General features: G+C 37.7%; 8 protein-coding genes across 8 annotated transcripts; 5 read left to right on the forward strand and 3 right to left on the reverse strand.

Annotated features, from left to right (window-relative positions):
* Nucleotides 1-1958: 1958 nt before the first annotated feature.
* On the forward strand, nucleotides 1959-4889 carry MELLADRAFT_94662 (uncharacterized protein; the record flags this gene model as incomplete). The annotated part of the gene is made up of 14 exons (XM_007417264.1): nucleotides 1959-2221; nucleotides 2320-2724; nucleotides 2840-2916; nucleotides 2994-3108; nucleotides 3191-3422; nucleotides 3492-3550; nucleotides 3629-3694; nucleotides 3777-3799; nucleotides 3865-3910; nucleotides 4051-4127; nucleotides 4203-4264; nucleotides 4334-4424; nucleotides 4507-4661; nucleotides 4752-4889. 14 exons carry the CDS (start codon nucleotides 1959-1961, stop codon nucleotides 4887-4889), a joined length of 1809 nt encoding a protein of 602 aa, XP_007417326.1.
* Nucleotides 4890-5632: 743 nt separating this feature from the next.
* On the forward strand, nucleotides 5633-6573 carry MELLADRAFT_73405 (uncharacterized protein; the record flags this gene model as incomplete). The annotated part of the gene is made up of 4 exons (XM_007417245.1): nucleotides 5633-5669; nucleotides 5776-5844; nucleotides 5949-6016; nucleotides 6089-6573. The coding sequence occupies 2 exons, from the start codon at nucleotides 6014-6016 to the stop codon at nucleotides 6383-6385; spliced, it is 300 nt and encodes a 99-aa protein (XP_007417307.1).
* Nucleotides 6574-8198: 1625 nt separating this feature from the next.
* MELLADRAFT_40307 (uncharacterized protein) lies at nucleotides 8199-9731 on the forward strand (the record flags this gene model as incomplete). The annotated part of the gene is made up of 6 exons (XM_007417228.1): nucleotides 8199-8313; nucleotides 8400-8505; nucleotides 8612-8678; nucleotides 8798-8957; nucleotides 9346-9493; nucleotides 9569-9731. The coding sequence occupies 6 exons, from the start codon at nucleotides 8199-8201 to the stop codon at nucleotides 9729-9731; spliced, it is 759 nt and encodes a 252-aa protein (XP_007417290.1).
* A 648-nt stretch (nucleotides 9732-10379) lies between these two features.
* On the reverse strand, nucleotides 10380-11714 carry MELLADRAFT_79492 (uncharacterized protein; the record flags this gene model as incomplete). The annotated part of the gene is made up of 1 exon (XM_007417249.1): nucleotides 10380-11714. The coding sequence occupies one exon, from the start codon at nucleotides 10683-10685 to the stop codon at nucleotides 10380-10382; it is 306 nt and encodes a 101-aa protein (XP_007417311.1).
* Nucleotides 11715-11728: 14 nt separating this feature from the next.
* Nucleotides 11729-12825, forward strand: MELLADRAFT_75932 (uncharacterized protein; the record flags this gene model as incomplete). The annotated part of the gene is made up of 3 exons (XM_007417248.1): nucleotides 11729-11997; nucleotides 12064-12285; nucleotides 12368-12825. 3 exons carry the CDS (start codon nucleotides 11945-11947, stop codon nucleotides 12408-12410), a joined length of 318 nt encoding a protein of 105 aa, XP_007417310.1.
* Nucleotides 12826-13029: 204 nt separating this feature from the next.
* MELLADRAFT_94666 (uncharacterized protein) lies at nucleotides 13030-14653 on the forward strand (the record flags this gene model as incomplete). The annotated part of the gene is made up of 7 exons (XM_007417265.1): nucleotides 13030-13061; nucleotides 13126-13224; nucleotides 13301-13853; nucleotides 13938-13997; nucleotides 14092-14180; nucleotides 14275-14404; nucleotides 14501-14653. The coding sequence occupies 7 exons, from the start codon at nucleotides 13030-13032 to the stop codon at nucleotides 14651-14653; spliced, it is 1116 nt and encodes a 371-aa protein (XP_007417327.1).
* Nucleotides 14654-15777: 1124 nt separating this feature from the next.
* On the reverse strand, nucleotides 15778-17790 carry MELLADRAFT_118315 (uncharacterized protein; the record flags this gene model as incomplete). The annotated part of the gene is made up of 6 exons (XM_007417275.1): nucleotides 15778-16152; nucleotides 16235-16371; nucleotides 16452-16624; nucleotides 16691-16871; nucleotides 16943-17210; nucleotides 17272-17790. The coding sequence occupies 6 exons, from the start codon at nucleotides 17737-17739 to the stop codon at nucleotides 16132-16134; spliced, it is 1248 nt and encodes a 415-aa protein (XP_007417337.1).
* Nucleotides 17791-18243: 453 nt separating this feature from the next.
* On the reverse strand, nucleotides 18244-21666 carry MELLADRAFT_118316 (uncharacterized protein; the record flags this gene model as incomplete). Its single annotated transcript, XM_007417274.1, has 8 exons — nucleotides 18244-18535; nucleotides 18617-18718; nucleotides 18785-18805; nucleotides 18926-19083; nucleotides 19152-19827; nucleotides 19916-20219; nucleotides 20298-20439; nucleotides 20526-21666. 8 exons carry the CDS (start codon nucleotides 21562-21564, stop codon nucleotides 18500-18502), a joined length of 2478 nt encoding a protein of 825 aa, XP_007417336.1.
* Between the last annotated feature and the right edge of the window lie 354 nt (nucleotides 21667-22020).

The following is a 22020-nucleotide window of genomic DNA, read 5'->3' on the forward strand; positions in this document are numbered from 1 at the left end:
GATAGTCTTTGTTAAACAAGTTGTTTTCTTCTCTTTCAAACACGCTGAGTTTCATACACAAGATTATGTTCTAGAAGAAATGCTACAACTGATTCCTTTTTCTTGCCTCACCACGTGCTAGCCAATTGTGAATTTTGAGATCATTCATCAGACGATGATGTATCTCAGCATTTTGTAAATCGAGCAGATTTGAGACCAATTGTGTTGGTGATTGTCGAATTCGGGGATCACGATGATTTGGGATTATAGTCGTGTTGGTAGGAAAATCAGTAACTTTGGGATCAACAAACTCCCTTTCCTCCACAATCATGTTGTGGAGAATAATGCAAGCGTACATGATTTGACGTATATTATGTAAGGACCAAAGACGACATGGCATTGCAAGAATATGCCATTGAGACTGGATTCCGCCAAAAGCTCGTTCGATGTCTTTTCGAGCGGCTTCTTGTAGCTTTGCATAGTACTCCGAAGCATCATCTTGTGGAGAATTGATAGTCTTGATTAAGACTGGCCATGCAGGGTAGATGCCATCTGCAAGGTAATATCCACGTGTATATTCATTATTGTTTACTGTAAAATTCAACCTTTCATCCGTTCCTGAACAACATGATCAGTGTTGTGAAGAATTCGAATGCAATGATGAAGAAATATTTACCACTTAAAAATCGGTCAAAAAGAGGGCTTTGATTGAGTACATTAATGTCGTTCAAAGAGCCAGGAACGCCAAAAAACGCGTGCCATATGCGTGTACTTTTTGAGGCCACCGCTTCTAGAACTATGGTGGTCTTTCTCTCTTTCCCCTGAAATTGTCCTGCCCAACCTGATGGACAATTCTTCCATACCCAATGCATTCCATCGATGGACCCTTTGCAACCCGGAAATCCACGAATTTCATACTCTTTTGTGATCTTCTCAAGCTCCTCTTCTGTTGGTGGGCGAAGGAACTCGGGTCCGTATATTTCAATAACACCTTGTACAAATTTTTTCAAGCACAAATTCGCAGTAGTCTCGCCAATTTCAACATATTCATCTACCATATCCGCTGAAACGCCATAAGCTAGCTGTCGTATCGCACTCGTTGCTTTTTGTATAGTCGATAAACCCAGCTGAAGGCAGCAATCCTACCAGGCACGCCAGATTGAAAAATGAAACATTAAGATATGGTAACAAGTTTTAAAAAAAGAACTACTGACATATCTTTGGACCCAAAATTTATCATGTGCTTCAAGTTTTACACAGATATCCAAAAACATCTCTTTGGACATCCTGAAACGCCGGTCAAATTCTACAGCCCAGCGGGCATCTACCTTAAAGTAATCATTTATGAGTCGAGCATGAGCCTCTTCTCTGTCCCTTTTTATCCGTCTTCGCCGATTCTTTTGCACACTAGTCATCTCCTCTTCGCTCAATTCTAACGCCAGGAAAGCCTCATCACTGTCGTCTTCGGATTCTCGTAGTCGACGCAGGTGATTACATAGCAGGTCGTTAGAGAGGAGCTCATTTATTTGCAGATTGTATTGTGGATCGTCGTCATCAGCCATGATCGATAAAGTTCTGTTGAAGTGTGAAAAGGTTTGAGATTGAGTTTGAGATTTACAGAAGATTTACAGAGGCGGAGAATTTTCACGATAGTGGGAAAACCAATATTCTGTACATCTGGTACCGTACCGATCCATCTTCTACCCAACGATAGTGGATTCTGACCGTTCGGTATTGAACAATACTGTACCGAGTGAGTACGTACAGAAATTTTACCGAAATTTTACTCGAACGATAGGAGATGCTCTTAATCAAGCAGCCGAGCATTACATGTCGCACTTTTTGAATGGTAATCTAGTATGTATGTAATCACATGAGGTATGGGTTTATGTAGATATCTCAATTTTCGATGCAAGGTCGATCATCATCGTGAATTTTAAATGTGACTTCTCAAAAATCTACAAAATCCAAATCCCAAAATGATTCATTCCTTTCGTTTTCATAAATCTAATATCTCAACTTCATTCAGATCTCATTCATCATTCTACACTTTCAAAACAAGAATCAATCCAAACTTATCTTATCAACAACCCATTCGAAAGATTTCACTTCATTCAACTCCATCTAGAAAACCTTCATGGATCTTAACTTCTTCTATCGGGCTTTTAATCGCAGGTTGGGCTTTTGATAAATATTATTATGCTGAAGCAGTTGCTAGAACTTTAAGATTAGTTTATAATGCGTAAGTCATCAATCCTACCTACTCTCTCCGAAATCGACTTCATCGCTCAATTCACTCATTCTCCATTCTTGGTCTCATCTTGGAAACTCTCTTTACAGTTCCGTCATCATCTTGGATTATAAAATCAATTTCAATCCTCAAAACGATTCAACTGCGCTTCATGCTAGAGTCTCAAATCGAATGGCACGTACCTGTACCAAGAATGCTGGCTTATACATCAAATTAGGACAATCCTTAGCCATCCAAGCGGCTGTTTTACCACCACCTTACAAAGTGGCCTTTGAATCTATGTTTGATGCTTCTGAACCTATCTCACTTCAAGATGTTCAAGATGTTTGGAATCATGAATTTAGTGAACCGATTGAAGATGTGTTTGATGAATTTAGTCATTCACCAATTGCTTGTGGTTCGATTGGTCAAGTTCATAAAGCTAAACTTAAATCGACTGGTGAAAGTGTGGCTGTAAAGATTCAAAGACCTGCAATACCCATTCAACTCGAATTGTAGGTCTTTAAGTCTCATCTGCAAGTCAGAATCATAACGTTCAACTCAAGTCTGGATCCAATTGGAATCCTGATCATTAGATATCTATGCTAATGAACAATTATCCTTTCTCAGTGATCTCTTTGCATATAAATCACTTCTCTATGTGTGTGAAAAATCTTTCGGGATTCCAATTTATTTCGTTGCAAAATGTAAGGCTCTTCATAATTTTTAGAAATCATTTGATTCTTAATTTTGACTAATCAAAAGATCTTTTGACGTTTTATAGATGTTGCCGATCAGATGCGTCATGAAACAGATTTTGTTAGGGAAGCCAAAAACTCTGAAAGAACAGCTAAATGTTTTGAATCTGATCCTACACTCAAGAACAGGATCCTAGTACCGTTTGTACATTCTCTCTTTGGTAATCTTGACAGATCGACTTGAGCTGATATCCATGATTTTTATCTTTGAATGGGTCTTCAGAAAAGTCAATTGGGATCTAACCACCAAACGTGTACTTACCACTGAGTTTATTGAAGGAGGATGTAGATTAACAGAAGAAGACAAATTCAAAAAGGATACTATAGATAAAAAGAGTGTGATGGATTTAGCCATGAAAATGTTTAGTTCAATGTTATTTAAATTTGGTTGGTTACATTGTGATTTACATCCTGGAAATGTCTTGGTAGTTAAGCGAGATGGAAAGATGAAACTGGTGAGAATTTTTTTATTTATTAAGTCAAATCATGCGTTTTGAATTTAATGGTTTCTTGGAATACATAAGGCTTTGATCGATCATGGACTTTATATTCAACTACCAGATAAATTTCGAGCTGAATATTGGTATGATGATAATCATTTTCAAAACCATACCCAAACTTACACACTAAACCTATATTATCTTAATTCGATTGCAATTAGTGAGCTTTGGCGGAGTATCTTTGTTTTAGATACAGGTTCAATTCAAAGAATCGCTAGCGGTTGGGGGTCAGTTTCACATTCTCAATCTCATTTCTGTCCGGTTGTACTGAGCTACTTGGCTTATATTCAACTGTTACGCTTTTCTTAGGATTGCAAATAGTGAATTATTTGGTGTGTTGATCGAATTCACTACATCATCACCTATTCAACTTGCTTCACGAACCTTTGGAGCATAGTCCTTGCATCTTGGTTACCTGCGCATGATCTGCTAGTGACCAATTGGTTTGCTTCATCAGTCCGAAACCACAATTGATTGAAGACGGACCTAGTTCTTGTCTGTCCGGATCATCATGGTAGATCCAAAGACGCTTACCAAAATCTGACTCGTGTATGGTGTTTGTAGCATCTGCGACTTTACTTAGTCCTTTCAAGTCTGGTAAAAAATCTGGATCTTTGAAGGAAGGAACACCAGCCAACGCACCGTTGACATCATACGAGAGTGGGTTAATTGATTTATTATCTTTCTGATTTGGTGGTGTAACTTATCAGGTGATCTTATCTGACCGATTTATAGAGGATTTGAAGATTAAAGATACACTTGTGGGAATGTTAGAAAATCAAAAGATGATTCCGAATGTTAGTTATTTCCCATTCAACATCTTGAACGGTTTGAATGATGATTAATGTGGCTTTTTTTTGGATTAGGAGTTAATTTTTATTATTCGATGTATGAGGATGATGCAAGGTAACAATCAAGTCCTAGGAAGTCCATCAAATCGGATCAATATCTTGGCACGTAAGTTGATATGGTTTGATCCCAATTTTGATTGATGGAAAACACTTGATAACTTTTTTTCTTGGTTGATGGTTTTGGATAGATGGAGCTGCATCTGGAATGAATGCTTATAAGGTTTTGTCTTATAGTGATGGAAGTTTTAAGGAAGTTACCAAGGATTGGATTAAACATCTTGCAAGGGTTTGGACGTTTCAAATCACATTAGTCTTTGTTGATTTAGGATTTCTTTTGACAAGAGTTTGTGGATTTCACAATTTTTGGCTCTGAAATCAAATTTAAAAGAGGTTTTTTTTGATTGATTGATTTACTTGATTTTTTTTCCATCAGATACGACAATGGTGGTTAAGAGATGTTAGAGGAAAAAGAAAACGTGAAGGGTTTGAAGATTTGTTACAGAGGAAAATTGAGATTTTGGCCAAAGAAGAATTTGGAATCACGTTAGATGATAAAGCTTTTATGGGTTAAAGAAAGAATGATGATGATAGAGTTTTGAATAGATGGGTTACTTTAGAAGTGGTTTTTTTAATTTATTTCTATTTTTTTTCAACAGTTTGTAAATCATAGAAAGGTTTTTCGATTGATTGGTGTAATATTTTCTGGGTTGAGAGTTTACTTGGCATATTAGAGGTTATATGCAATGAGATTGTAGTTTGAAGATTGATGATTTTGTGCAAAGGATAAAATGATTGAAATGTTAGAGATCAAAGTTACTGGGTGTGATGTCTGAACTTTGAAAGCTCTCGTATGATTTTCAAAATTGAGAGTCATCTCAAGTCCGCTAAGTCTCGAGACCGTACCTGGATGAGGATTGAAGATGATTTCTCACCAAACAAATTGAATGCTTTCTCTCTTGATTGATTTTCATCATGATAGGTTTGATGATCAAGAAAGATTCAAGATTCGATCAAAGGTGTGTTTCCTGTGAAAGAGTGTGACAAATAAACATATTGCTTGGCATCATCTTCTCATACTCTTGATGCTGTGAATCTGATGACCGGATTACCTTGAGCCAAAAAGTCTTGGCTATTGGGGTTTCCTCGTTTGATGACGATTCACAGCAAGGATTGATTTAAGTTTGATCAACTTTAGGGAATCGCTGGCTGTTTGGGTAAGGTCTGTGCCTTGTTTTTGGTTAAGTGAAGAATATAAAAGGTGATGGGTTTGATGAGAATTTGAACATTCATCCTTTATCATTTACTTCATAATCAATCTACTATATTCGAACCTTTGCATTGACATGATCAGGTACATTCATAAATACCATCTTATGTTTATTGAAACCCGTTCAGGTCATTGACTTTTACTTTGCTTTGATTTTCTTATGCGGTTTTGCGTTTTGATCTTTTCGTAGTTAGGATCTCTTTGCTTCAAATACAAATACCTGTCTTCAGCTACCCTTTTCGTTTGTGATTCTAAAGAGGTATGATCTTATTTTTGACCAAAAGCAAACACTTTCAACGCGTTTACCCTCACACTGACGTCACCAATGGATTGATTTTTGATGGAACGTGTTTTATCTAACAGAACATCAACCTTTTGAACTAGGTTTTTAAGAAATCAAAGATTGATCAAATTCAAACTCATTCAAGATGGTAAGCTAATCATCTCAAATCATCTCAACCTCATCCCAAACCAAACTTCTAACAATTACAAACCTCTTCCAGTTACTCTCAACCCCAACCTACATTTTCATCAACCTAACCATCCTAACCTTCATATCAAACATATCCCAAACCCGATCCCAAACCCCAGGTTACGCAGTAGTCTGTTGTGATAACGTCAATAACATCTGTGGTGGTAATATAGAAGATTTAAAGTGTCAAGAAGAAAACTCTAATAAGACGTTTCCATATACTTGTGAAGTTGATGAAAGTAAACCAAAGTGTTTGAACGGAGGAAATCTTGATCAGACTGTTTGTGTGAATTTCGGTCAACTTACTTGTAAGCTTATTAGGAAGTGATTAATTACTTTCAAGTTTCAAGACGTCCTTTTTTGATCTTTTACATGTGGATGAGAAGGTGGATTTTGAAGATGGTTTTGATGCGATCTGAGTTGTGATTTGTGCAATTGATTTGTTTTTTTTGCTTATTTATCATGTCTCTTCTGATTTTGTAATCTTGTGAAATTCAATGAGATCTTTGGTATATCACTCACAATTACATCATGAGCACTGTGCCGCTGAGTCTGACGCATACCAAGACATGAAAATATTCAGCATATACATATATCTCCAGAAGAATGTCAAGAAGTACATCTTATTGAACTTCAATTGTTGAGGCACCCGAAATCCATTCTCGATAAGCCCAAAACATTCAAGCAAATGTCTTTCTACCTGGCGGTACAGGACGGTACAGGTGCTTGAAGTAGGCTGTGATTACTCAAGTCTGAGCATATGAAGCAAAGATCTGACCTATGAGAGTCCACGCATTCCACTCAGCGCTACGTTTGTTTCTTGATTCTGAACTCAAACGTCAAAACCGCTTCTTTTTGTGCACCAGACAAGCACAGTTTTTACTGATACGTGGTAAGTTTAGTAGTCCGATTTTCAAGTAGGCTGAGTGAGCCCCAATCGTGAGATGCACAACTATAATTTTCCTTAATTATTCGAGATGTTTGATTGGCTGAGGTTGTACCTACATCAAAGAAATCAGCAAGAATACGAGTCCGACCAACAAGAAAAGAAATCACGACCCAAGACACAATAAGCGAATCCAATCAATATAATTTGGTCTCATGATGGTATCATCTAAACCTTTACATTCAGAAATATCTTCAACTTTAATGCCAACTTCCACTGATCATGCCAAGTTATCATCTATGCCAATCGAGACCGAAAGAATTATCGTTTATTTGGTTCATCTTCCTTCAAACCCAGACAAGTTATCAAGACCAACAGACCGATATCATTGGTAAGGGTGGTAATGAAAACCAGTTTACATCTAATCTATCTCTAATAATCATCAAACTCGAGCTGCACATCAAAAAAAGTTTCAAAAACAAATCGAAAGTGAGTTCTTACTTACTTAATTCCAAGGCTTCTTCCGAGTTCCAGGCGATAAGTATTGATGTTGAAATGTAATTATATAATGCTGAGAATCCCAAGTATTCTTGGTCTTCTACTTGTCTTCCTTTGGATGATAATCGTGCTCTGGCAGAAGTCGAATGTTCGTTCTGGAAAATATGTTGGTCTTATCTCTACGAAGTTTGGAAAGAGTTGATTGTTAACCGATTTATTGAATCAAAGAAAATTATACTGAAGTTATCCGATCCAAAGAAAGAAAAGTGAGAATTGGTGGATTCATTGTTGAAATCATATATGATAATCGTGATCATAGCCTTAGAGGATCAATCAACGTGTCTTTTCGAATTTATCGTTTGATCTTTTGTTGAGGAGATTGATAACAAAAAGCTTGACTTGATATGATCTTAGAGATTGTTCAAGTGAGGATGTTTCAATTCCGAGTTGAAAATCAATTCCAAGTTAGTAAAGATCACATTGATATCTCTAAATGAATATCTTCTGTTTTGTACAAGGATATCGAACGTAGAATCCATAAAAGTGTGTGATCATCAAGAAGTCTTCAAAGCATCCGATCTACGTCAAAAGTGAGACGAGTATGTTCATTTTATGGGAAACAAAAGTAACATATGGGTTTACAAAGGAATTCCCACCCAACTCCACTTCATGATCGTTCAAACTTCAATCGCGATTCTGATCAACTCGAACCAACCAAATCAAGTGAAAAACCAAATTCAACCATTCGAAAAAAAAAATGATCACTCCAACCCCCACGACGAGCAAGACTCAAGACCCTCAAACTTATTCGTCTGCTTCACCATCACCTACATTATACGTTCAAAACTTATGTGATAAGTTAAAAAAAGAAGGTGAATTTCAACAAACCCCCCAAAAAACAAATAAAGGAAGATATTAAAGGGAGAATCATTGATGTGGTTTTGAGATGATGATTTAGATTTACGTAGGATGTTGTACCAGTTGTTTTCAGTTCATGGAAAAGTCTTAGATGTAGTGGCTCTTAAAGGAGGTCAGATGCGTGGTCAAGCTTTTATTGTGTTCAGGTTCGTAACTTTTTCCTTTGATTCTTTCGCGTTTTCTTTTAAACAAAAACTTGATCAAGTTTAAGAGATTGAAAGGTTTGGGATTGGGTTGGTTTTTTTTTTGTAGGGATCTTCAAGGGTCTACTCAGGCTATGAGGTATTTGGATGGAACTTTATTTTTGGAACGAGAACTTGTAAGTTTACAAGCCTTTTCTTCAAAGAATCATTACCAAAACCCCCCAGAAAAGAAACTAAAAGGGTTGAATTGAATGATTTTTTTGATATGATTTTTTTTTTTTTTTGGGAAATATAGAAAATCAAATATGCTCGTAAACGATCGTTTGCGACTGTTAAACAGATTGCAGGAGATGAAGTTTTATATCAAGTAAGATTAGGTTTAATTGATCCTGAAACCCTTCAAGACGTAGCACGAAGTAAACTAACAGTTAGTGGAGCTCAAGCTGCAAATGTAAGTTGTTTTTTCAAATCGAATCAATCAAACAGAACCCAAACCTTTCACCACTTTGTTTACGTGTGTTTTTTATGGGGTTGGATTGGATTTGGGTTTTAGATGGATAAAAAGAAATCAGAAGAAGCTAATGTTAGGAAAAGGTTAAGAGAGAATGGGATGGGTAGTGAGAATGAAGAAGAGGAAGAAGAAGAAGATCAAGAAGAAGAAACGAATCCAGAACAAAAAACTTCTCGTGGAACGAATTCGGTGAAGAAATCCAAGAATCATCATCCAGGAGACGAAGATGATGGTAAGCAGAATCAACTCTGAATTTTCGAAAGCGGATGAGATTGAATTGTGATTTGGTTTGTATTGTTTAGAAGAAGCAATGGAAGAAGATTCAGATTCAGAACAACCAGCAGATTCAGCAGCAGCAGCAGCTGTCAAAGCAGCAGGATCCGCACCCGTCTTATCAGGAGAAGACCCGAATCCAGTTTTATTTTTGGAAGGTTTACCAGCCGAAGTAACAGATGATATGATGGCAGTTTTATTTCAACAGTAAGAGTTTTTTCAATAATAAAAATTTGAGATCAGATGAAGGGAGTTGATTGGTTTGAGTGTTTGATGGTTTAGATATCCAGGATTTCAAAGTGTAAGATTAGTACCGGGTCGAACTGGGATTGGGTTTGTTCAGTATGATACTTCTACTCAGAGTGATATGGCTAAGACTGCATTAGATGGATTTCAACTTGCACCTGGAGTGATGATGAAAGTAGGATTTGCACGTCGAGGTTAAATGAATTGATGTACTTTTTTTGAATGATTGAATGTTAAAGTGAATGAGATTGTTGATGGAATATGATTTGAGTGATGAGTTAGTTGAGATTTGATTGATGAATGAAGAATGAAATTGATAGAATCTGAGATGATCAGTAGTAGTGATGAATGGCAATCTTGTTGTTGTTGTACATCTACTGCGGAGTGGAGAGAGAGTGTGTGTTGTGTTGAAAGTGCTGTGAATGGATAAAAGACTTTTCGAAATAAAATGAGTTGATAGCATCACTCTTGTCCTTGTTCGCATCGAATCCGATCGAATCCACTTCAAAAGAATGACTGGATTGATGAAAAGACAAGATGAAGAGTCTACAAATCAGTTTATAGGTCAGTCTATCAACTTCATCTTATCCATATCATGATCTTTTGAATTTTAATCTTCATCTTTCTTCTAATCTCATTCATTCATCATTTCATCATTCATTCATCTTATTATTCATTCTGTTTTGGTTCTTGTTAGTGATTTCTGATTTGATTGAGTTCCATGAAGCAAAGTAGATCAAACTGATTGAAACTGTTTGATGAATTGATTTCTAAAAATAGATTTCAATCAATCTTCAATTCTCATCAATCCATCATCAACTACTCAACTATCATCATCAACTTCAACTCAACTATCAACTTCATTTTCAATACCATTCTCAACTTCAATCTCAACTTCATCAATACCATCTTCAATACCATCTTCAACTTTCATTTCAACTTCAATACCATCTTCAACTTTAGATTTACCAACCAATGATCCTACTTCATTCTTTCCTACTTCAACTTCAATCAATCCAATCCCTACTTCATCTTCAATTCCATTCTCATTTCCTACCATCACTTCAACTTTCATTCCGATCCCTACTACAGCAACTTCAATCATACCTACTTTAACTCTATCTTCAAACTTCAACTTCAGCTCCATCTCCATCTTCAACTTCAATCGAATCAACTACTTTAATCGAAAGTTCAACTTCAATCACTGTCACCTCAACTTCAATCAGGTTAACTACCCAACTTTCAACTTTCACCAGTACTCAAACTATCACCACCAACTTGATCTTCACTCAAATCCTTTCATCCGTCTCTCATATCTTATCATCTCAAGCTGATGGTAGTATTCAAACTATCACCACTCTAGTACCTTTTACTCAACTCACTTCATTCTCAACCGTACTTTTGAAACCCACTCAAGTGACGAATCCTAATTTAAATGCATCCAATTCAAATTCATCAAACCATTGGCTTTCAAACACAGGTGCATTAGTGGGAGTTATCTTGGGAATCGGAGCGGCTTTGGTCATTGCGATTGGAACTTGTGGGTTCTTTGTTTTGAAAAGGAAACGTTCCAGAGATCAACAAAGGGAATTTGAAGATGATCTACAGATGGGTTCTGATTTTGGTGATCATGGATTATATCATGATGATACACTCTTAGATCTTGATCATCATCATCATCATCATCATGAATCGAATGGTTTGACTGCTCATCCAGATCATCAAACAGGTGGTTTACATTCAGCTGCTTCTGATCGATTCTTGATCAGTCCTATTCAAGATCTCAAATCACATAATGAAAAGTTTTGGAGTTTGAACCGTCATCATCAAGATCGAAGAACAGAAGACCAAAGAGAACCTATTCTTGCTCATTCACCTTCTTATTCGATCCCATCTTTCGGATCTGATCAAGCTCATGCTAACACACTACCTTACCAACCTGGTCCAACTTGGCCAGACTCCAGTACGAATCCTGTACCCGCTTTACATGTCTTGAATGGGTATAATCATCATCTGGGTCCTAATTCTAATACGAATTTTAATACGATGCCTTTATCTTTATCTGCAAGAGGAAGTAATCCATCACCTCGCTCTTTATTAAATAATTATCCATCATCTTCTGAGAATTCAGATCATCACCAAGAAATGAATGCAATAGATCCGATCTTATTGAATTTAGATTCACCAAACCGGATCCCAGAAAACGAGACGCATGGCTTATCTTTCAATGAAGACAGATCACCCACACCTAGACCTAACCTAAACATTTTACAAGGGTACCAACACCATTCTAATTTGAGCAATCTAGAACCAAGACATGATTCTTTGATCGAGAGTGAAGAATTGAACGGTGCACAGAGAAGAGCTCAGGTTGATTCACAGTTCAGTTTTCATCAGGGTCATCGGGATACAATGACCACAGAAGAATGGAACACGTATGTCTCACAATTTGGTGCAAGAGCCAGGTATGTGAAATCTTGATTCTTTTGTCTTTGTTTAGAAAATTGATGAGTTTCTTTTGGCTGGGTTAGTTCGATGGATGGATCTAATGAAGTTCATTCACCATTCTTTTCTGAAGAAAGTAATGGTACGAAAGAAGAAGAAGAAGAAGAAGAAAGTCATAGGTTAAGGAATTTTGATGGGTTTGATGTGGATGGGTTTGATGATCGGTTGGATCGGAATGTTTTGGGTGGATCTGGTCTGGGGAATGATCAACTTGATGAACTTAGTTTAAGGGATGAAACTGATTATAGGTGAGTGACTTTTTTGAATTTATAAGCACATGAAATGTACCTTTTGGGACAGTTTGATTGAATTTCTCGGGGGGTTCTTTAGTCGTAGGATTTTGACGGTTAGTAATCCTGATGATCAAGATTGATGGACCAAGTATTTTGTTTTTTTCTTTGAATCTTTTATTGATGGATCAGTAAGGAAATCTTTCAAGTTAGATTTTCAATTCTTTTAGTCTGATCATCTTTTTTTCCTTTTCTCTTAAAATTCTTTGATCGTTTTTATCTTACTCTTACGCTTTTATTTAATTCTTTTTTTGTTTGATTTATTTCTTTTTTGGGGGTGGTTTGTTTATCTTCTTTGGGGGTGGTTTTGGTTTCTTTAACTTGGTTTGCTTTTTTTGCTTTTGTATGTATCAGTTTATATGAGATTATATGGTAATTTGAATCGAGTATTGTAGAATGTAATTAATTTATGAATTGGTTTGATTGGTTGGTGGTTTACATGATAATAAAATAATGGTTGTAAGATGATTTTTAATAAGATACATGATGATTTTTAATAAGATATTTGATGATATTGTTTGAAGTGATATTTAGTAGAGTGAGAAGTTGAATGAAGTTGAGTTGAGTATCATGTAAAGTGAATGATGACGTCAAGAAGAACTTTAATTGAGTTTTGATTTGAATTCTGAAATCTTCTTAAAGTTTACCACTCAACCACTTCAACTCATCATTCTCAAATCCAATCAAAACCAATCCACCATCATGACTCAAGATAATAATTCAAGTTCCAATCGGTAAGTCTTCATTCAAAGAGTCATTCATCAATCAATCACTAATCAAACCATTTCGATTTCAAAGTAATCCTATCGATCTAAACTCTTTATCTAATTATTTACAATCTAATCTCACTGAAATCAATCTACCTATTTCAATTCATCAATTCGATTATGGTCAAAGGTATTTAACTATCCAAGTTTAATACATTCAATCGAATCGAAGCTGAATCTAATCCAACTTCTTTCTTTATCAACAGTAATCCAACTTATTATATTATAGATCAATCTAAGAAAAAGTATGTTTTGCGAAAAAAACCACCCGGTGAATTATTATCACAAACAGCTCATGCGATCGAACGAGAATACAAGATATTATCAGTTTTACCACAACCATTTCCATCACCTAAAGTATATTCATTATGTTTAGATTCATCAATCATTGGAACACCATTTTATTTAATGGAATTTATTGAAGGACGAATCTTTCATCAAGTTGATTTACCCGGTATTCAAAACCCAATCGAACGAAAAAAAATCTTTCTTTCAGGTATTGAAACTTTGGCTAAATTACATTCGATTGATTTTTATCAGATTGGATTGGAAAAGTTTGGATCAATGGAAAATTTTTATCCTAGACAAATTAAATCTTTGAGTAAGATTAGTCAACTTCAGTCTAAGGTTATCAATCAAAAAACTGGTCAATATGTGGGTGAGATTGATCGGATTGAGCTTTTGTTGGATTGGTATCAAGTTAAAAAACCTAAACATCAGATTACTATTGTACATGGTGATTTTAAATTAGATAATTTAGTAAGTGGTTTTGAAATGAATAAACATAAAATGGGGTTTTGGATTCGATTTCTTAACTTGGTTTATGAATTTCTTTTTCCGTAGGTTTTTCATCCCACTGAACCTAGAGTAATATCTATTTTAGATTGGGAACTTTCAACTCTTGTAAGACTTGCCAATTCTTATGATTTCGAAGTTTGACTTGACGATTTCTTAAACTTTTCTTTTGCTCTATTTTTCTATTTTTCTCTCGTTTTAGGGACATCCTTATTCAGATTTAGCTAATTTTATTCAACCTTGGTATATGCCTGCTTCATATGGTCAATCTCATATTGCTATTGGATTTCGGTTCGTGTGTTTCATCTTTCATGTTAAATCCAAAACAAAAAGATTTAAAAGAAGGTGTTGATTTCTCTTTTCGGTTTCGGATGAAAAAAATTAGTGATTTACCATTTGAAGAATTACCGATTCCATTAACTGCAGAAGATTTGGTTAAAGAGTATTGTAAATCGATGAAAGTTGAATATCCATTACCGAATTGGGATGCAGCAGTTTCATTTTCATTCTTTAGAGTAAGTCTTTTCTTAAAAAAATCATTTTCATCTACAATTTTAAAACCTTTGAATTTAATAATAATGTTGTATATTGGATTAATGAATCTTGATTAGCTTGCAGTGATCTTACAAGGAATTGCAGCTAGATCGGCAAAAGGTCAAGCTAGTTCTGCTCAAGCTGAAAATCATGCAAATATGTTTCAAACCATTGCTACTTGGGCTGTTCAAACGATTGAAAGATCTGAATTGAAGAATAGTAAACTTTAAGCTGCTGCTGGTGATGGTGATGTTGATCGAATCTTTAGTGATTTTTTCATTCTTTTTATTTAGTTGTTTGGGTATTCTTTTCATGAATGTAAAAGGATGAGATGTTTGTTCGGTTGGTAAAGGTATTGTAAGAATGTGTAATGATGAACTCTTCGGGTTTCGGTTTGTAAGGTTTAGATGTTTTTTTATCGTTTTTATAAGCTCGTGTTCTACTATCATGTTAAATTTATGAATATGTTTTACTGTACAACAACTGTTCCAAAACCTTTTTCTCTTTCTTTCTATCTCACTGATTCTCAACGTTATGCATTGTAGACATCTTAATTTTTTCAATACATTTATGAATTCGTGATTAAGCTTTTTTTGTCGTTGATTATGGGTTTGGATTTTTTAAGTCAATGTCATATGATTTACTTCATGAATTGGGCTTGAGAGATAATTGTACTTGAGGTTTTGTATGTTTGGATTGATAGGATTCTCAGTTGAAGTTTAGCTGAAAGAAATGAATGAGGTTATCAGTTATCATGAATTGGATGTTGGATTTCTAACCTGGAGTGGTATTTGCAAGGCCCCAAGAAAAAAGAAAATATGTTTGACACGAGATCTGACGCCGACAAGGTTCAAGATTTTTTGGCAGGGAGATACTTACCACGCACAACATGAAACTCGCCACTTTAGGGCAAGCAATGTTGTCAAGCTTTTTCAAGAAAAAACTTGTATTAATGAAGAATGTCACTCTATGATCATGATGACTTGATGAATTTGATGACATGAGTCATAATACCATATATGCTATGACTGGTCTTCACTCCTTTAGAAGGTGCTTCCATCTGGGATATATGGGTTCCTCAACCACTTCAAATCTCCTGAACAGATCTCAATATGCTGCAGCTTGTCCTTGGTGAGCATTAACCGGTATCTCATCTCATTGACATGTTGGAATTTCTATGATAATCCTCTTCACTCTCATAAATCCAATCACATATGTAAAAAGGAACATCAATAGAATAGTTCATATCGAAGATCCACTTCCATAGCCAACCTCCCACTGAAATTAATCCAATATTTAACCCATCAGTATTCTCATTTACACACCTTCCCTATGAAAAGTCTAACTTCATAATAATTTTACGACGTAGTTATATACTTTCAATTAAATGAAACACCATTGAAAGTCTTTACAAGTCTTAATAAATCTTGCTACTCATATGATGTGAAAAAAAATCAATTACATATTTTACATATGAAATTAGAGAACAATGAGTAAAATTACAAGTAACAAATCAGGATTGTTGAAAATGTGCTAAATCTGACTATTTTTTTCATCTCATCATGCTTCTTCTTCGTTTCAATTCTACTCATGTTTATACTAAATTGAGTCTAGCTAGCTATGATCGGGTTGTTGAATTGTGTATGGAGGTAATTGATCAAATTGTTGGCTGTACACTCAAACATCAAAGGTCAATGTGATCCCACTGTCAATCTTCATCCTCAAAGGGCTGTATATGCAAGAAAGTTAGGAATTAATATCTGTCATCAATCTCGTGCGCGTGACATATAAAATCGAATCCTTCAACTAACATTTCGAGTGTACTCCAGTGATTCTTCATCTTCATCCCTTGTACGCTGAGCACTCGTGAGAGGTTTGTTAGGTATGAGAGTGTTAGTGTTACCGATAGCTGTACCAGTGGCAACTTGTTTCGACTTTGAGGATGCATCTTTCAGATACGATGGTCACCAAAAGTACACATAAGCAAACCAATGGTTGTATTCCGACCAAAGAGATCGATGTACGCACCATGCACATTCATCATCTCATCACCGCGCTTCGGTTCCACTGTCGGTGTCGAGGTCCGTGGAAGCGATGGGTTGTTGGTGACACTACCTGTGGCTGTGTCTGCCGGGGTTCGTGTAGGGGGTGCAGAGTCGTAACGAGATGCATAAGGTAATGCTGGCGAGATCCTGCTTGATCTGTTAGATGTTTCAATTAGCTTTCAAATTCCGTGATCATTCAGTGACGATGGAAAAAAAACTGACCTTTTAGGATTAGATGGAGAAGTACCATACTCTGCACCACTAATAACGATTGCAGGTTGAGATGCTTGATATTCATTTTCATGACTTGTCGGATCACTTGGAAGATCAGCTGAAGGTTGTTGTAATTCTTGAATTTTAGCTTTAGCCTTATTAAGCCATGTAGACACGGTTTTCTTTCCAGCTTAAGATACTAACGTTCATGAGTTTTGACCTAAAAGAAAATATAAATTAAGAAGAATGAAGATCACTTACTTTCTGCCATTCTACTAAACTCGTCTGCAATCTTTTGGATTTCATCTTTTCCTGTTAGATTGGATGAAGATTGACCAGTTTCACCGTTAGATGGGTTCTCTGTTCTTTGTTCGTAAGTTGACATCGGACTACGGTTTGATGGGTTTTTCTTGATTCTGGGTTGATAAGGTACATTGATTTGAGGTATAGGTTGTGGTGTAGGAATACTTTGTTGTTCTTCCTCTCGAGCAAGTTGTCGGGCTAAAGCTTCATCCGATTTCATAAGATCCTATTATAATAGAGATCAGTGATTGGAAAAAACATGAAAAAGGTTGGAGAATTGCAGTCACCTCAGCTGTGGGTTTCCAAGTTGGATCATTCATGGCCAAGAGATCAGATACACATTCTCCTGGATCATTCTGGTGTGCGGCTAGAACAGCTTCTAGAATTGCTTGTGGGATTTGAGGAAACATGATGGCCAATTCGCGAACTTCTGCTGAGGCATTCGTCAGTTCATTCGGAGGTTGTGATGATGGAGGTTCAGGTTCGGCTGGTGGTACTGTTGGCGCAAGGGTAGAGCTCGATGGACTTGTAGTAGATGTATCGGATACATCTAGTTTCGATACGCTTTCGTCTTGTGAAGGCTCTTGTTTTTGATCTGTACCAGTCGAGACCGGGTTATCTGGGTTCTTCTGTTCAGGATCCTCCCTTACTGTCGAGTGGCTATCTGATGAGTTTGAGCTTGAGTCTACGTTGTAGGGAACAACTGGAGAAGAAACTGCGGCGGCGTCTGTGTCTGAATGTGTTTTAGTTTCCATATTGAAATATTTAGAGGACGGTGATTTAGAGAAATGTATAAAGTGCAAGTGAAGTTTTCGAGTGATCGAGAGTGGTGGAACTTGGAAGGAGACGTTGGCGGCGGTGAACCTTGAAGCTTGACACTTGTTAAGGTCTACTTAAAATTTATGTACATAAGCGGTCTAAGTCTGTCTATGTACGTCACGATCCCCATTAATATCTAGATGCGGTACCGGATGTTTGATTGTTTCTGAATACAAACCAGCCTGGTGAATTTCAATGATGTATCCGAAAGTCTATGACCATATGTGCAAGAGTAGAGTGGCAGACATCCAGTTGTTCTGGGTTGAAAGAGTCCTCAAGAAAAATGGCACATGGATAAGTCTTAAACTTTGAAGTTGTGTTATGAATTTGCCATATGTAATTCGAGGTGCAAATCAGGATTCCAATGGTAAACAACCAGTCAAGTCATCAATCTATTGCACATTATATAGCAAGCAGTGATTTCGAAGTCTTTTCCAATACCCATCAAAACTCAAATACGCTCTTTCATTTCAAATATCAACACAAAAAGTAAGTTATACATAGATACAAGCAAGTTGCAAAAATCCAACGGTAAAAATGAGAACAACAATAATGACATCAACAGTGACATCATTAAAATACAAAATGATATCTGTTACATTGACAAGATATATGGAAACTAGCTCTTAATGAAATATGATAAAAAAAGTGATCAACAGGTGGTCCAAATCATACACTCAAAAAATTGAAATATCCTCAGTACCAAGAACCGTTTGGGGGTCCCGGCATCAACTAAAGCCACCCGAAAATTATAAACAAATGAGATCAGTGATCATTCTCTGGCCAGTATAAAGTAAAGAAATAATCACTTACACTCATTGTGAAAGACAAAAGCACTTCACCGCCATGTTCCCATAATCCTTCTCCTACTTCGGCATAACATCTACTAAACTCTGGTTCGTGTACAATTTCATGCTAGATCCATACAATCAGGATATGTCAGCAACAGACAACAGCACGCAAAGAGGCAGCACATCTTACATAATGAGCCAGACAGTACGCCTGTTGAGTGACGAACATATAGATTGGTTGTCAAAGTTGATCAACAAGAAAAATGTCACGTTATCAGATGAAACCCTCTAAGCCGGTACAAATGCGGAATGAAACTCAAAGTGAACTCACCTTGATCTCAGTATGAAGTTCAGGAAACACAAAACTAGCCAATAAGAGAGGAAAAGCAGTGCTAGGCGTCAAATTGGCGACCAAATGGGTCATCGCAAGCTCTTGTAAGTTGGTCAATTCATAACGATGAGCGAGTCTGTAAATCGAGAGCGCTGATGCTGTGTCCAGGGGTAGAGTGTCATCAACTAGAGTAACACAAAACCTGGTCAGACGAGAAAGCACAAACCCTTGCTTGGAACTGCGACTGGATGTGAATGGGGCTCCCCAATCAACCAGGCACCGTCGGATGACGGCGGTACAGTAACTTCGGTAGATCGTGATCGGCTGGACGGATCAGCATTTGGATTGGTATGATGAGTTGAACGGCTAAAGCTACCAGAGCTAGCACGAGACGCTCCAACGGCATCCCGAGAGCTTGGTGCGCGAGTGCCTGATGAGCCAGCGGAGCGGTTGTGGAGCCCATGAGACGGACTTTGAGGTACGAGAGGGGAAAGTGGTCCAGGGAAGCCAGTAGTCGTACTGGTTGTCCGGCGCTTGCCTGCTGAGCTTGCGCTAGCCGTAGTGGAGCCACCACGCGGACGGCCGCGACCAGAAGCGGATGCAGCAGTCGAAGACGCAATTGCAACCCGTGGGGTTCCATGGACTGATGAGTTGATTCCACTTTCGCTCACCGTCTCAAGCAAGTCATCAGACGTGATACTTTCGGCAGTGGTCTCTGCCTCAGCCACGGAATGTTCACCCTCGTCGGCTTCCCCGTAGGTACGCCAGTTCCAAGAGTGTGGTAACATATCATCCGAGGAGGGATAAGCAGCTTGGGTGAGACTCGAGCCAAGAAAGCATTCAGTCCGAACATCTTCCTGATCTACAAAAAAGATACGATTTGAATAAAGCCAGCGCAAAAGCTATGTAACAGACATAAGAAGGCATGGCAATCAGCTCGATATTACTCTGATTGAGAAACATCTTGAATTAGAAAACAAGCAGACAAACCCAGTAAACGCAATTGAAGTCAAAGTCTTCAATTTTGACCAATCCCAACTTCCGATTCTCGCCTCTACTAGTACCACCTTCTGCCCATCCACCTTGTTCATCGTCTCCGAGCATAGCACGGAAATATTCCGATCGGCTCTTGAGAATCGCCGAATGTGCATAGAGAACTCGTTTACGATGTCTTGGAGGAACTGGATGATCCGAAGACGTCAAGGACAAAGATGGATCATATTCGGTGACCAATATTTGGAGATCAGATGTGTTTTGATCATCAACCAGAGATTCCAGCCCTTGTAACAACGTGCTATGTCAAGCAAAAAAACGAAGAATATTAGCAAAAGGATATAAGATAGAGCGCAGATGAGTAGGACTCCGACTGAACTGAGGAATGTAACTCGAGTTGGGGATTTGAGGTAGTGAGACTGTCGAAGGCGTGGCGATTTGGATGGTGATGATGAATGAGTCATACATTGCGACTCGTGGATTTTCCAATATTTTAGACAGGGAAGGAAAAGTATGGCACTCTGTAGTCGGACAGCAAAAACAAAAATCGGAGGTCAGTCATGAAGCTTAAGATCATGAATATGAGAGTCAAGATAATAGAACGTACCCCAAACTTCACTCTCCCGTTCAAAGCTACGCTCCTCACAGCAAACTCTCCATATCCATCCTTCACTGGCACTGCCGAGATCAGTGATCGGGTTGAGATTGACTGGGATCCTTGGCTCTTTGATAGAGACAATGATGGATGTGGAGATCGAACGAGAGGTAGGCCAATCCACTTCTAATTCGTGACATGTAAGATAAAGGGAAAGATCACCAGATGAAGGACTTGGGCTTGTAGCTGGGATTGAAGTGACATTCGCGAGACGGCTGGTAGGCGTGGTAGGCGCTGAGGGACGCCGACTATGACCTTTGATGACTTCAACTTTCCATTTGTTGCTCGCAAAACTACAGCTCACCACTTCTCCTGATCCAGCCACCTCATCCCCTACAGTGACCTCAGCAGTACTAGCATCGTGAGGAAGTTCAAGTTCAGAGTTAGGAAAGCCAACGTTTTCGATTTCATCTCTAAGAGCCTTGACATTGTGTACGGGAATATCGACACCCGTCCAGCCCCATTGGCGAGGCCATTCTTCGGTCCAGACATGAAAGTTCTTGTAAGGGACCGGTTGAGAGAGTTTAGAAGGACGAGAGCCGGGAGGGAGTGAGTTGAGGGCCGAAGGAAGAGCAGTCGATTGAGATTGTGATGATGATCGGCTATCGGGTCTATCAAACCAATCGGATTGCAATTGAAGGGACGGGTTCAAAAAGCTCGGTTGTTGAGGTTGAGGTACGAGTACAGGTTGGTGAGAAGGAGTCGAAAGTTGAGCAGCAGACTGACGAATTGACGATAAACGAGAAGCGGAAGTCGGTAATCGGTAAAGAGGATGACTTATCGGAGTATGAAGCCGAGTCGGAGACGCATGAGACCAGGAAGAACCAGATGGATGATTGAAGAGATTGTTACTACCAGAACTTAGGGTAGAATGGTGATGAGATAAAGGATGATAAGACTGATGAAGAGGATTTGGAGGAAATTGAAATGATCTACGAGATGAGGAAGAAGCAGTAGGAACTGAAGATGAAGGAGTTGAGGAAGAAGCCATTTGATGAGATAGAACTTGAAGCAGTCAATTGATGATACTTATATCATATATCTTGAGTGATCTTTGAAGAATTCTTTGCCAACGATATCAAGCGAGAATGACTGAAGATGAAAGGGTATGTACTAAAAGGAATTCAAAGTCAAAGCCAAAGACACTAGAAATATCAATCGAACGGTAATAAATTTAACAAAGCTCAAATGAAAGGCATCAAGTTCAATGATTTATGTAAAACATCTCGGCTGTAAATACAAACAAGTCTGATTTCAGCTCGATTGGTTTCCTTTCTTTATCAATCTTTTTTTCCTTGCAAAGATTACAAAGTTCAAGCAGTCGCTTTATAGATCACCAAAACCAATACAAATCCAATCAAACCACCTTGTCTAGTTTCTAGAATAGGTTTACTCTGTGTTCAAGCACTGTCATGACAAGAATACTTCATTCACCAATTCTGCGCAC

The sequence above is a fragment of the Melampsora larici-populina genome (genome assembly GCF_000204055.1).
Source record: "Melampsora larici-populina 98AG31 unplaced genomic scaffold MELLAscaffold_70, whole genome shotgun sequence".
Classification (NCBI taxonomy): domain Eukaryota; kingdom Fungi; phylum Basidiomycota; class Pucciniomycetes; order Pucciniales; family Melampsoraceae; genus Melampsora; species Melampsora laricis-populina.